General features: G+C 32.9%; 2 protein-coding genes across 2 annotated transcripts; one reads left to right on the top strand and one right to left on the bottom strand.

The window, feature by feature from the left end:
- Window positions 1-3,551: 3,551 nt before the first annotated feature.
- On the top strand, window positions 3,552-6,651 carry HELRODRAFT_94589 (hypothetical protein; the record flags this gene model as incomplete). Its single annotated transcript, XM_009021624.1, has 7 exons — window positions 3,552-3,726; window positions 4,054-4,133; window positions 4,540-4,869; window positions 5,005-5,241; window positions 5,409-5,523; window positions 6,128-6,317; window positions 6,565-6,651. Coding segments are annotated over exons 1-7 (1,122 nt in total), but the record flags the coding sequence as incomplete, so codon positions are not given.
- On the bottom strand, window positions 6,615-14,081 carry HELRODRAFT_188714 (hypothetical protein; the record flags this gene model as incomplete). Its single annotated transcript, XM_009021623.1, has 22 exons — window positions 6,615-7,750; window positions 7,937-8,016; window positions 8,205-8,330; window positions 8,427-8,613; window positions 8,775-8,903; window positions 9,133-9,236; window positions 9,305-9,367; window positions 9,556-9,666; window positions 9,782-9,881; window positions 9,989-10,150; window positions 10,349-10,538; window positions 10,754-10,838; window positions 11,012-11,095; window positions 11,335-11,447; window positions 11,628-11,787; window positions 11,902-12,035; window positions 12,446-12,566; window positions 12,843-12,912; window positions 13,048-13,102; window positions 13,257-13,314; window positions 13,754-13,893; window positions 14,036-14,081. The coding sequence occupies 22 exons, from the start codon at window positions 14,079-14,081 to the stop codon at window positions 7,639-7,641; spliced, it is 2,430 nt and encodes an 809-aa protein (XP_009019871.1). The 3' UTR covers window positions 6,615-7,638.
- Between the last annotated feature and the right edge of the window lie 67 nt (window positions 14,082-14,148).

Here is a 14,148-nt window from a genome sequence, read left to right as displayed (position 1 = left end):
ACATACATACATACATACATACATACATACATACATACATACATACATACATACATACATACATACATACATACATACATACATACATACATACATACATACATACATACATACATACATACATACATACATACATACATACATACATACATACATACATACATACATACATACATACATACATACATACATACATATATATATATATATATATATATATATACATGAACAAAACATACATTCACACACATATGATATGTGTGTTTGTGTGTCTGTTCTGGTTACTGCGTCTCAATAAAATTTAAATAACGATATGTATGTACACACACACACAAACACACACACACATATATATATATATATATATATATATATATATATAATCTATATATTTATATATATACGATGTTGATTTATAATTATATTTATATTATAGTTATTTATAATTATATTTATATTTATACACATATATATATTTCCAATGCGTTACTATATTGAGTGATTCCAAATATGCCATATATTTGTGTTGACTAATGGTGCGATTGTTGTGTTGTTGTTTGTTTGTTTCTAAAAGTAGTAACAGTTGTAGTAGTAGTAGTTTTGTGGTGGTAGTGGTAGCAGTAGTGGTAGTAGTAGTGGAAGCAGTAGTGGTAGCAGTAGTGGTAGTAGTAGTTGTAGTAGTAGTAGTAGTAGTAGTAATAGCACTAGTATTAGTTATATGTAGTAAGTAGATACAATAAAAGTGTATTAACAAAATTGTGGCGATGATTCAGAACATTTTGTGTGTGCGCGTGTGTGTTGAGATTGAAGATTTATTTACCTGCCTCATATTTCTGTTATTTTGTCAAAATCTCATGTGTGCGTGTTTGTGTGCGTGTTTGTGTGCGTGTTTGTGTGTGTGCGTGTGCGCGCGTGTGACAACGAGGTGAAACGAATGCAGCATACTAAGAAAAAAGCCAAAAAAAATGAAAGATTGAAGATTTTTTTTCGATACCATACAAAAATAAGATTTAATGTAATACTGTTACTATTATTACTACTACGGTTGCTACTATTACTGCTGCTACTACTATTATTACTACTACCACTAATAATAACAATAATAACAACGATAATAATAACAACTTTTATTGTTATTATTAAAGTGGTTATATACTATAAGTACCAAAAGTTGCAATTTTAATTAATGTCATTGTTATTGTTATTATTATTATTATTGTTGTTGTTGCTGTTGTTGATGTTATTATTATTATTATTATTTTTATAATTTTTTTTACTTATTTTGTTGTTGTGGCTGCACGTTTTGTTAATAATAATATAGGTAGTAGTAGTAACTGTGGTAGCTGCTGTAGTAGAAGTAGTAGTAGTAGTAGTAGTAGCTGTAGTAATACTATTACTATTGCTCTTATTTTATTTACCCATATTTTAAGCAACATGACAACTCTATCTTTTTTTTCGTTATCTTTCCAAGAGCAATAAATTTCATAAGACATTTTTAACCACTAAACAGTTTTGTTTATTCACACACACACACACACACACACTCACGCACACACGCACACCAATTTCTTCATTAAATTCATACTCGCACACACACAGATTTACACACACACACACACACACACACACACACACACACACACACACACACACACATATATATATATATATATATATAATTCCATATATCTCGTTTCGTTTTGTCTCGTCAACTCCCGTCTCGTCTCGGTATTAATTATCCTAATTTCGTTATAATTATTTATCACCGTTAATCAACAGATCGCAAAAAAAATGTCCTCTTCATTGTAAAGACTCTTAAATATTTAAAATTCAGTAACTCAAAAAATTGGGCTAAATAAGGACTAATATTTGGGCCATTATATTAATTAGTTTTTATTATTGCTGTGATTATTACAGTTGTTATGATTATTATTGTTGTTGTGGTGGTGGTTGTTGTCGTTGTTCTTCTTCTTCTAATTATTATTATTATTGTTCTTCTTCTTATTATTGTTATTATTATTCCGGTCGCTGATGGCTTTTTTCGTGCTGAGCTTTTTAGCTTAAAAATTTTGTCATTTTTGGTGTTATTATTATTTTTATTATTGTAATAATAATAATAATTATTACTTTAAATATTTTTGTTGTTGTTGTTGTTGTATTATTTATTTATTTATTGTTTAATCAAATTTGTGGTGGTTGTTGTTGTTGTTCTTCTTCTTCTTCTTCTTGTGGTTTGGATTTCATTAAAATATTCATTCAATCACCATTTTAATTATTCCCATAAACAATAAAGTAATTATTAATAATAATAATAAATTAATTAATTGATTATAATAATAATTAATAATAATTACAACAATCCCACCGGATACACATATATGTGTGTACTTACACACACACACATACACACACGCGTGAGTGCGTGCACATACAGACACACATATTTGTATTTATTTTTTAGACTGAGTTTTTCTTTTCATAAAAATTTGATATAGAAGCAGCTTAAAACCACATTATTTACCAATTCAGCGACAGATGATGATGATGATGATGATAATAATAATAATAATCATAACACAAATGATAATAATACTATACATTTGATACCCCTAATCATTTGAAGAAGACAGTTATCAATGCGTTCCATTGCTAATTAATGATCTTGTTCGTATTTTTTTATTTGTGTGTGTGGGTTTGTGTGTTTGTCTGTGTGTATGTGGTGTGTGTATGTATGTATGTGTATGTGTGTGTATGTATGTTTGTGTATGTGTGTGTGTGTGTGTGTGTGTGTGTGATGTTTTTTTTGTTTTTCTATATAGGTTTGTTTGTACTTATGTGCGTATAAGTGTATGTATGTATATAGATTTGTATGTATTTGTATGAGATTTTTTGTATGCTTGTTTTGTGTGTGTGTGTGTGTGTGCGTGCAATTGTTTGGCCTAAGTTTTCTTAATTGCTCTTCAGAACAACTTCTTCATAATTTTTCTCGTGAAAACGGAACAACGTGTTATCTTCAGAAATTTACACCAGCATACCATACATAACAAGCACAGACGCACTTCTCTTTTCTAAAAAAAACGATCAGATAGCGAACTAAATTAGTTAATTAATACCTTCGATCAATCACTAATTAATCAATTAATTGAATATACATTTAATTATTTAAATAATTATTTATTGGAATATCGTTCCACCCTAGTCTGGTTTTCCAACATTAAATGGTTTTGCCTTCTTATATATAAGATAAATGGATATATCACCAGTTATAAATCAAATAGATATACTGCATATACACATATAACATTAAGTATGTACCCATGTAACCCATATATATGACATATTAGATGCCATTTCACCAAAATGAACAAAATAGAGTTATGCTAAAACGCATTTAAAATATAAAAAGTACAACAACCTAGTTTTATTTAAAATTTTTTAGGCATATTTTTTGGATATTTCAAAGAATTTAACAAGAATGATTGGAAGGATGACATTTTTATTTTCTATTTTTTTTTCAAACACACTCATCACTGATATTATAAAGTTTAAAAGTGGATTCCATCGACGTTGAAATTCCAATGTTCAAGTGTTTTAATTTAAATTAAACTGGGGGCTTTATTTTAGTGAATTAGTGAAAATTATTATGGTCCTTTGTTTTAGGATTTTAACTTTTATTTTCACGTTTAATAACTTTTATCATATATTCATTAAAAATCCATGGAAATGGTATTTTGACCTTTTTAGTTCATTTTTTAATTTAATTTTTATATTTTTTTTGGTCACAGATTTAAATTTAAGTGAACTTTGCTTGTTTGTTTCAATTAAAAATTAGTGAATGAAATGCGCTTGTTTTCAATTTTCAGCCACATGAGACTAAAGTCTAGACTTTATTTTTTCAGATTATATTTAGAAAGGAACATATGTGATGTGGTGTTTTTCTCATTTTTTTAAAACCATTTTCTATTTCGACATAATTTTATTAGTCATGTCATGACATAGATAAAAAATAATTGTTACTTATATTCTATCTTATTATTTCAACTTTTTTTCTAGGTTCACCAACATTCTTCGAAAGTTTTTTGGTTTTGAAGATTTTAAATCTTTGAGAAGATCTGAAGAGAAACTGCTTAGATGTAATTTAATTTTTTTAAATCATTCATTTAATTTATAATTTGCTTAAAACTTGAAATCAGTTATACACTTTGGATGTATGTTATATCTAATATAGCTATATATAAAATAAACCTTTTGCTCTATTCATTTCATATTCATGTCCGAAAAATTAAGGACCAAATTGCATAGTGTGTTTGTGTTGGCCTAAAATGGGTTGATGTTATTAATGTCAGAGCTTGAAATATGTGTATAAGTGTTTTTTCAAGTGTTTTGTATGAATAATAATGTTAAGTTATTTGTTGGATACAATGCAGACAGGTGCAACACTTTAAAATTTTCAAAACCTCAAACTTGAAGTTCAACAAATTCTATAGAAATTAATATAATTTTCTGAACTTTCATTTATATATTTTTTCTCTTTTCTAGGTTTATCACCACCTGACCATGTAAAAACAGCACAAGACATCACATTGGGCAGAGGCAGATTGAAGATATGGACAATATCAGTGAAAAGTAAAAACTCTAGTGAAATTCCACTTGTTCTCTTGCACAGTTTGGGGTATGGAGCAAGCTTCTGGTCGCTCAATCTGGGTGAGTTATCATCTTCTAGGCCTGTCTATGCCATTGACATGCTGGGGTTTGGTAGAAGTTCGAGGATGGCTTTCAGTACCTGTCCAACAAATATTGAATTAGAGTTTGCCAAGTTTTTGGAGGCATGGAGGGCTGAAATGAAGTTGGATAGGTTTATTTTATTAGGTTTAAATTTGTTCATAAGTTGAAATTTTCTTGATTTAGCTTGATTTTTCTTCACTGAATCATTCAGTTGAGTCATTTTCAAAGTTTATTTAACATATATCTGTGCAAACATTTATTTAAGTTTAAAAATTTCAGGACACGGATTTGGGGCTTATGTGGCCTTCCTTTATGTATCAAGATACCCAGAGCATGTTGCACATGTTATTTTTGTTGAGCCCTGGGGTTTTGAGGTGGATTCCAAACAGTACAAAAAGTTTGATGTCTCATCTGCTGCTCCAAAGTTTCCTCTCAGTAACTCCATCAAGATGACGGCATTCTTCATACAGTTTCTTAATCAGTATTCACTTTTGAGATTTGCTGGTCCTGGCTGGGGTCAGTCTTAACTACAAACTTTTATTTTACTAGTACCTTATCTAAGCTTTGTTTTTTTTATTGTATTTCATCTTAACCAGTATTTTTACTTAATCTTAAAGTTAATCATTCTTTTAACTGATAACAAAAGAATAGCGTTTGTCAAATTTTATTTCTCATTTATCAAGGAATTGACATCATAAAAAAATTTCGAAGTGACCTGCTTGAAAAGTTTGCTGGCATAGCGGACAAGGACACAGTAGCTCAATACCTCTTCTACTGGAATGGTATTTGCACTCCAACGTACGTTTATACCTTTGTTTTCAGCTAATTTTTTAAGATTTTTTTCTTGCTGATTTAATTAGTTAGGATGTAGAAGTGAAAGTAATCAGTTGTAATCTCCTGCAATTTACTAATGCTAGTCCTTTTATGATGTTAAAATAAATGAATTAATAGTGCCATGCTACAATGAATGTCAACTTAATGCAGACTAATTTTTACATGTATGTCGTTTTGTTACTTGTCAAACGTTTCAAAGACTTCATCTTCAAAGGACAGAACTCCATACAAAACGTTTCAAATTTCATTTTTAGATTAGTTGTTCACGTTTTTAATCATTCACCGCCAGTGACTTTGATAGCTGCCAGATGAATTTTTGACTGTACTTTCACATAGACGAAAAATTTTTTTACTTTTTGTAAAAACTTCAAATTAATCCACTTTATTCTCGAGTTATTTCTACTGAAGAATTGTAACAAAATGTCATATATGGGTACATATTTGCGTAGACAGATGAACAAATACTCATATATACTTGTATTTATACTTGTATATACTCATCTATACTTGTACTTATTCGTTTATATTTATTTTATTTTGATTTTGTAAATTTTTTTTATTAATTCAGAGGGGAGACGGCCTTTTTTGAACTTTCCAATCATTCCGGGTCGGCTCGTCACCCGATCTTTTTCCGCATAAATTCCCTCTGCCGTACTTTACCGATGACCTTCATAATAGGATCAAGGTCGAACTATATAGGTCACAATCTGGGCCACCAGATTAAAGCACTGAGAGAGGGCTCCTATGTGGACATTCAGGTTTGTTGTCGTTCATTGATCGGTTGGCATCTCGTTTCTAGGCGAATTCTATCAAAGTTTATATAACAGAGGCAGATGTGGGAGGTCAATTTTGTAGCGCTTTTATTTTTTAGTAACAGTTTTAGTTGAATATTACGAGCATTGTCATTCGCACACACACTTTTTACGAATAAATGTTTACTTGAAATGGATTTTCAGATGATGTTACTCGCCACTTTGCCATCAAAGTCGATTTGAAAATTTGCAGGTGGTCAATGGAGCCGGGCACTACTTATTCATAGAGAAGCACCAACTATTCAACGACCTGGTCAACCTCATCTGTTTCCGAGTGGACCACAACCTGGATAGGCTGGAAATCATGGAGAGGGATATCTCCAAATCAAAATCAGACTTCCGCAGAAAACGCAGCGAAAGTTCTCCATCCATATTCCATCACGAACCCTTCCGCTTTCCAAACAGGACATCTCCGGAATCCAACAGACCGACAAGTAAGGAGAGATCTATTCCTAACCAGAGAACGAGAAGCATCCAAAGAACAAGTACCAACCTGCCGATGACGATCGAGGAGAGCGTCAGTGAAGATAGCGATGATGACCGGCAGAAACAAGAGAGAGCTCCTCTTTTCGCTTTCGGAAATAAAAATGATTACGATTTCTAGACGGTGATTCGAATACCATACAACTGATTTCTAGATGGTGACTCGAATACCATACTTACTACTGAATGTTGTACACATCGTATGTGCGTGCATGTTTCATGTGTCTATATACCTAACAATTTGCGTACGCGCGTCTACCATGAATTTGAGATTATTTTTAGTCGCTTGTTTCGTCTCGTTTCGGTTTTAACGATACAAAGATGAGATAATGTAGGTTGATGCAACCATATATAATTATAATTATATATATATATATATATATGTATATATATATATATATACCCTGAGCTAGTTACTAAAATGTGTATTAATAGTGCTAATGGATACACTTGTATGGCATTATATTATAGCTGTGTTTATATCAACCAATATTACGATTTTACGATTGTGTGTGTGTGTGTGTATGTGAATATACATGAATATAGTATTAAAATCATCAACTAATACCGGGTATATTTTATTTCAGTACCTGTATATATATATTTTTTGAAATAAATAAATAAATGAATAATTTTACTTCGTTAATTGAGATATCTAATAACAATTAATCTAAACCATCTACAGAACGAGAAAAATATTTAAACGATGGTACAATTAAATAAAGGTAACTAACTGCACAATGATATAACATGACGTAATGTTAACAATTCATTTGTGATATTCTCACAATGAAGTTAGACCTTTCTGTAGCAACTCGATCATGTAGGGGTAGATGGCCACGAACTCCTTTCCTCCCCTGTTTGTGATTGACAGGGCGTACGACTCCAAACTACCCCTGATTAGTGCAAGTTTAAAAGTGGAGTTAAAGACTAATTATTAATTTATTCTACTAATTTAACTATAAAAATCTGACTATAAAGAATACAAAATTATGGATATAGATGTAAAAACAAAAGGAATAATGATAGTGATAATGAATAATAATAATAACGGCGATGACCATGATGGTCAGCCATACCACCTTATAAAGTGAAGTCTGTCTTTTTCGTTCGGATGATCATCCAACCATTTACTGTATCTGGAGCAGTTCCAGCCGGCAGTCTGTTGTTATTTTGTCGAGATAATTGTTATTATTATTATTATTACCCATTTTGTTTAATGCTTACCCAACAGAAGTACAATGTTAATAATTAAAAGTAGATAAGGTACTCCCAAAAGGTGTCCTATCTACCTTTTACCACCCCATCCAAGAAGTACCCTACATACCCTCTCACCCCACCCGAACGAACTTGGTAGGCGGGGCGTAAGTTGGGGTGGCCTCTGGAGAAAAGCATGTTTAAGACAAGACTCACTGGCACGCTATCACCAAGCGAAGGGGATTGGACGATCGTTTCCGGGGCTTGAAACAACATTGGTCTATTAAAGAAAAGAGAATTTAATTTTATTATCCTAATTTTAACAAATCAGAAAATGAAATTACGTATAAGTATTTGTTATTTGTTACTAGCTCACCTAACAGTCCTAACCAGCCTGTAGGACCGGCCCAAATCCGCCATCTTGTTACAAAGAGGTCCAACGGCCACTTCAATCTGCGCATAATCATTGGCCAGCCTCCTTTTACCTCCCTCGCCCAAGTACCAGATCAGGGTGGTGTGTCGCACGAACAAGTCTAGACATCGTCTGGCCGTCTGGTTCAAGCTGTAGAGATGAGTTGAATGTTAAATGTCACACGTCGGTTCAAACGTTACTTATTTATACTACCACTGTTAAATAAAAATGTTAGTTAGATCGGTGAGATAAAACCAGCTTAATAATGAAAATTAATAATAATAACAACATAAAAATAATAAAAAAGTGACCTTTGCATTATTAGGTCAGCGCATTGATAGAGTGATATGTAGGTAGCGGCAACTCTTGAGATGAACAGCTGGAGTTCCTTCATGTACAATGATACTTGCTGCTGTTGACCGTTGTCGGCTGGAAGTGGTCTGTGATTGGATGTCAGTCAATTAATCAATCATTCAATTAATTAATTGGTCGGTTTGCCAGTCAGTCAAACAATCAATCAAGCAATCTTTCAGCCAGCCAACTGATCAATCAATTAGGCAACCAATCATCAATCATTAACGACCCAACCAATCAGCTAGCCAGCCAATCAACCAATTAACTCAATAAATCAATCAACCAATTAATTCAATGAATCAAAAAGTTACAAACTGTGAAAAGTCTTCATTATGCATGGTGAGTAGAATGTCTTCAATGGCACTTCCAACTGAAGTTAGCAATGGCTGATAGGTGTTCACTATTAAGTCGTTCACACCCTGTTTGTTTGATTGACAATTTGATTGATTGATTGATTGATTGATTGATTGATTGATTGACAGCTCACCTGTAGTACTTCATTCAGATGTTGAATCACGTGGGCAGGTAGGCTGGGCATATTTGAAAATACCTGAGACGCGGTCATAAATGAGCATAATTAATTGGCACCGAATTGCCTACTTAATTAACTAACTAGCTTAACAGAACGATTAATTTGCATAATTAATTGAATAATTAAACTGATTACGAAGTAAATGTTATAGTTAATGCAGTTAAATATAAATGTAATATAAATTGTAGTTAGCGATGGTTGCAAGCCTTATTAGAAGCCTGGTAGAACTTGTAGAGAGAGTTGGCAATGTTGGCGTTGTACTTTTGGGGCTCTGTTGGCGGCCCTATGACCTGAGTGGCCTCGCCGCCAATCATTATCTGGGTGAGTGAAAGAATGAGTAAATAAATGAATGAATGAGTGAATGAATGAATGAGTGAATGATTGAATGAGTCATTAAAAATGTGAATGAACCAAAAAACGGAAAAAACTAACCAGCTGCTCGAACTTGGAGCAAGTGAGGATGATTGTCTTGCCGACGTTTCTCGCAATGGACGTGCAGAGCTTGCTGTCGAAGCTAGACACTGCCAGTTCACTTGGAGAAGTTTCATTCGTATACATCAAAAATATCTTAACGGCATGAGTAAAAGGTGGAAATAATGAGCGTGAATAAGCTTGAACAACAGCACTTGAACGACCAACCTACTTATGGCTCTAACGATTCCCTCGATATCGTTATCATTCGGAATGTTGGAAGAGTTAGACGAGAAGACGATGTTAATTGGATCAAAGAGTCTAGACAGTGATTTGGATAGGTAGGTCGTCTCAAACTGATTCGCACAGTCTATCAACTCCTTCTCGGGACTGTCAGTGAAGATGGTGTCATGTGAAGTGAAAAATTTTAATGGGGAGAAAAAGGGATAAAGAGAGAGAGAGAATGAAAGAAAGAAAAAAACGAGGAGAGAAAAAAAACAGATGAAAAAAAGAGAAAGAAAGAAGGTAAGATGATGAAGCGATAGCAAACAAAGAGCTGAAAATTAAAAATACGCCCGAAAAACTGACTCGTAATCTTCATCGGCCATTTTACCATTCTCACCGACACCACCATTTTCAAGGATTTCGCTCCCGCCAATCAACGTGGAGTCAAAGGTCACGTGACCGCCGAGCGAGTTTATGCGTCTCCAAAGGTCATTGAATAACCTTAGAAGCTTGGGGTACTCGCCCTCTAGAGCCTGCTTTAGGTATGGGCTGTCTGCAAATTTTTGTCATTTCTTAGCTCACTTTTAAAAAGTAATCCTGAAATCATTAGGTATAATAAGCAAAAAATAGATAATTGAGAAAACTGAAAGGTAGTTAAAGTGAACGATGGATGGAGTGATGGATGAATAATTCAAAATTAATTAATTTCTGCAAAATTTTAAATAGAATTATTGATTGATGTAAATAATTTCTTTTTTGATCAGCTACTTTCCGCAGATTTGTTGAACTCATCTGAGAGAAGTTTGGTGATTTGAAGCCAGAAATTTTTCAGTAAGTTTGAGTAGTTGGAGTCCTGGCAGATAATAAAACATTTAAACAATCAGTTCATTCATATTCATTCGTTCGTTCGTTTTTTCATTCATCATTTATTTATTCATTCATTCATGCATACGCTCAATCAGCCATAAATTACACATAGCAATAATAATTTTAATAATTATGCATAATAATAATAAAATATAATACCACGTTAGATTTCAAATGTTCGAGAAGCAGGGCATGCGTTACTGGGTCCCTCTTCCGAGAGAGAACTTTTTGTAAGTGGAGAACCTTGTGAGTAGTAAACCATTTGGCCGCCAGTTAGCTCAGTCGGTATAAGCGCCATGTCCCGATTTACTAATACGCGGTGACTTGGTTCAAATGCTCTCTAACTGAAACTAGAAGACTATCATACGCCATGCGTGTGAGCATGATGTGGTGGCTACACGTGCATACATAATGAGTGAGTATTTTTTGAGTAATTTTGAGTAATTCAAGTAATTGAGTATTTTTATATCATCTAGACGAACTTGTGAGTAAGATGAGTAGAGTTCGTCCATCAGCTTTTCCAAACTCATCCAGAAGGCAGCTCTTAGGGCAGCCGTGTTGCCCGACGACAGCCCCGACACCTTGCCCGGCCCACCTGGATGATGACGTCATCGTCATTACATCATCGTCGCCATCAGTAAACATGACGTCGTAATCTCTATCATCATCAATTACAAAACATCGTCAATATTTTTGTCACAATCAACGTCATCATTGTCATCATCATTAACATCCTCATTGACATCATCATCATTATTATCATCATCATCATCACCTCTCCTATCGCCCTGATAAACAAGATTGTTTATGTCCAAAGAACTTTTTAAATTATCCCGAACGCGATTTATAATATCGGACATTGTCTTATCTATGGTTGTTTCCAAGGTGTTCAAATTGTAAAATATCTGTAAGGCTGTGGCGACTTGCGTCTGGTTCTGTGTGTGTGTGTGTATGTGTGTGTGTGTGTGTGTGTCCGTCGTTTGCCTTTAACATCAAAATCTTGATCATCATTAGCATCATCATCATCACCATCACATCATCATCCTAACCTGCAAAATCATCCCTTGCTCTAGCATCTTGACCGACTGACCTTCGACCTGTTTCCTGGCTAGTTTCAGCAACTTCCTGTCCGGCTCGATGACGTCAATGTTCGATAGGTCGTAGCCGTTTGTTGATACATAATCTAGAAAGAAAAAAAAGATACAAAATAACGTAAGGTAATCTAGAAAATAAAAAGAAAGCGGGGAAATAAAATAGGATTATGTAGAGAAAGAAAAGCCATCGTCAGTAGGTATGCTATCAAATATATCAAACCATCAAAGCGAATATATCAATAAGCTATCAACATAACATATCAGTATCAATCTAACAATGGATTGATAAATGGATGGACAGATAGACTGATGAATGAATAGATAGACAGATAGATGGATGAATTAAAGACCGACAGAAAGATGAATAAATGGATAAACTGAATGGAGAGATTGATTGATCAAAGCATAGATAAATAGATGGATGAATGGATAAATTAATATATTGACGATAAATGAATGAATGAATGAATGAATAAATGAATGAAAAAAGAATAAAAACCGAGTTCATTGATGGACTGAGCGGCTTTCGTTATTTCTTTATTGCCGCCTTGCAATTGAGCCTGCAGACGTTTGCTTATATAGATGACTCTAACGATTTGTCTCAACATACCACAGGTTTCCTGATAACGATGATGACATCATGATGATGATGATGATAAGATTACGATGCCGATGATGCTGATAATGCTGATGATGATGATGTCGCGACGACGAAGATGATGATGATGATGAGAGAGTTATGAAAAAGAAAATGATACAATAATGTTAATCATATAATAATGATGATGACTATGACAGAATTAGACAAGCGATTTAGCATTAAAACATAGACACACGCACACACATACGCACAGACACACAGAGACACACACACACCAACACACACACGCACATACTTGCAGCCTCTTTAGTTGTTGAGTCCTGGCAACTATCTTACAGTATGGATCCAACACCACTGACCTTATTCTTCATTGAGTTTTTGAAAATTATTAGAAAAATTATTAAAATACGAAGGAAAAAATGAATAAATAAATGAATGAATTAATTAATTAATTAATTAATTAATTAATGAAAGAATAATCAAATTATTGAGTAGAAAACCTTTCAAGTGCAGATAACAATGAGTGGCTTCTCGTCTGCATCGTCTGCAAAACACCTGGAAAAGTAACATATAAAATCAACATCATTATCCTCATTGTCATCATCATCTTCATCATCCTCATCAACAACATCATCAACAACAGCATCATCATCATCAATGACATTGTCATCATCATCAACATCATCATTATCGTCATCGTTATCATTACTTTCCAATGCTTCAATGCCAGTGGCCTGTGAGAGAAGGTCTTCATGATGGTCACTCACCTTAAATGAATGAATGAATGAATAAATGAATGAATGAATAGATGGATGAATGAATGAATAGATAGATGGATGCATAAATGAATTAGTGAAGAAAAGAATTATTCAGATGATCATTTCATAAGCAATTTTTGAAAGAATATCCAAAAGATAATTAATAAACTCAATTTAATTAATTAGCTAATTAATTCTTTTTTTAGTAGTCATAATGTCCATTAGTATTAAAATATTAAAAGTTAATTAAAAACTTAATTGAAATAAAATGAGGCTTAACTAACTACAACATCAAATTTTATTTTAATATTGTAACTTTAATTTTAATATAATGAATCTGTGAATGAATTAGGATGGATAAATTAATGCATGGATGAGTAAATTATTGAATGGATGGATGAATTAATTTAATGAATGGATGAATTAATGTAAAATTGTGAAGGGCCACCTGTCGATGAATTTCTTTATTCAGGAGATTTATACCTTCAGATAAATTGGCAAGTTGCTGGGATACAAATTGGCCTTCTATGATTTTAGTGGCATAGGACTTTGCGTCAAATTCATTCTCAGTGAATGCTTTGAATGAATCTTCATGGTCGTGGGGATGGGGTTGAGATTAAATTTTAAAATTATGAATTAGTAAAAAAAAATATATTCTAAATTTGATTTTTAATTTAATTAGATCTTTTTTTAAATTAAAGTAAAAATGACGAAATAAAACAATTAAAACCATCTTTAGTCAGCTGATCAAGAATGAAATTTTCCGGATTATCCATAATTAAATTAGTGATTTTAGAAAATAATTTTGATTAAATAAAACAGAAACCTTTGTTTACATTTACA

This window comes from Helobdella robusta, assembly GCF_000326865.2.
Source record: "Helobdella robusta unplaced genomic scaffold HELROscaffold_3, whole genome shotgun sequence".
Taxonomy (NCBI): Eukaryota; Metazoa; Annelida; class Clitellata; order Rhynchobdellida; family Glossiphoniidae; genus Helobdella; species Helobdella robusta.
The sequence above is the reverse complement of the archived record's forward strand: the minus strand, read 5'-3'. Positions and strand labels throughout refer to the sequence as shown.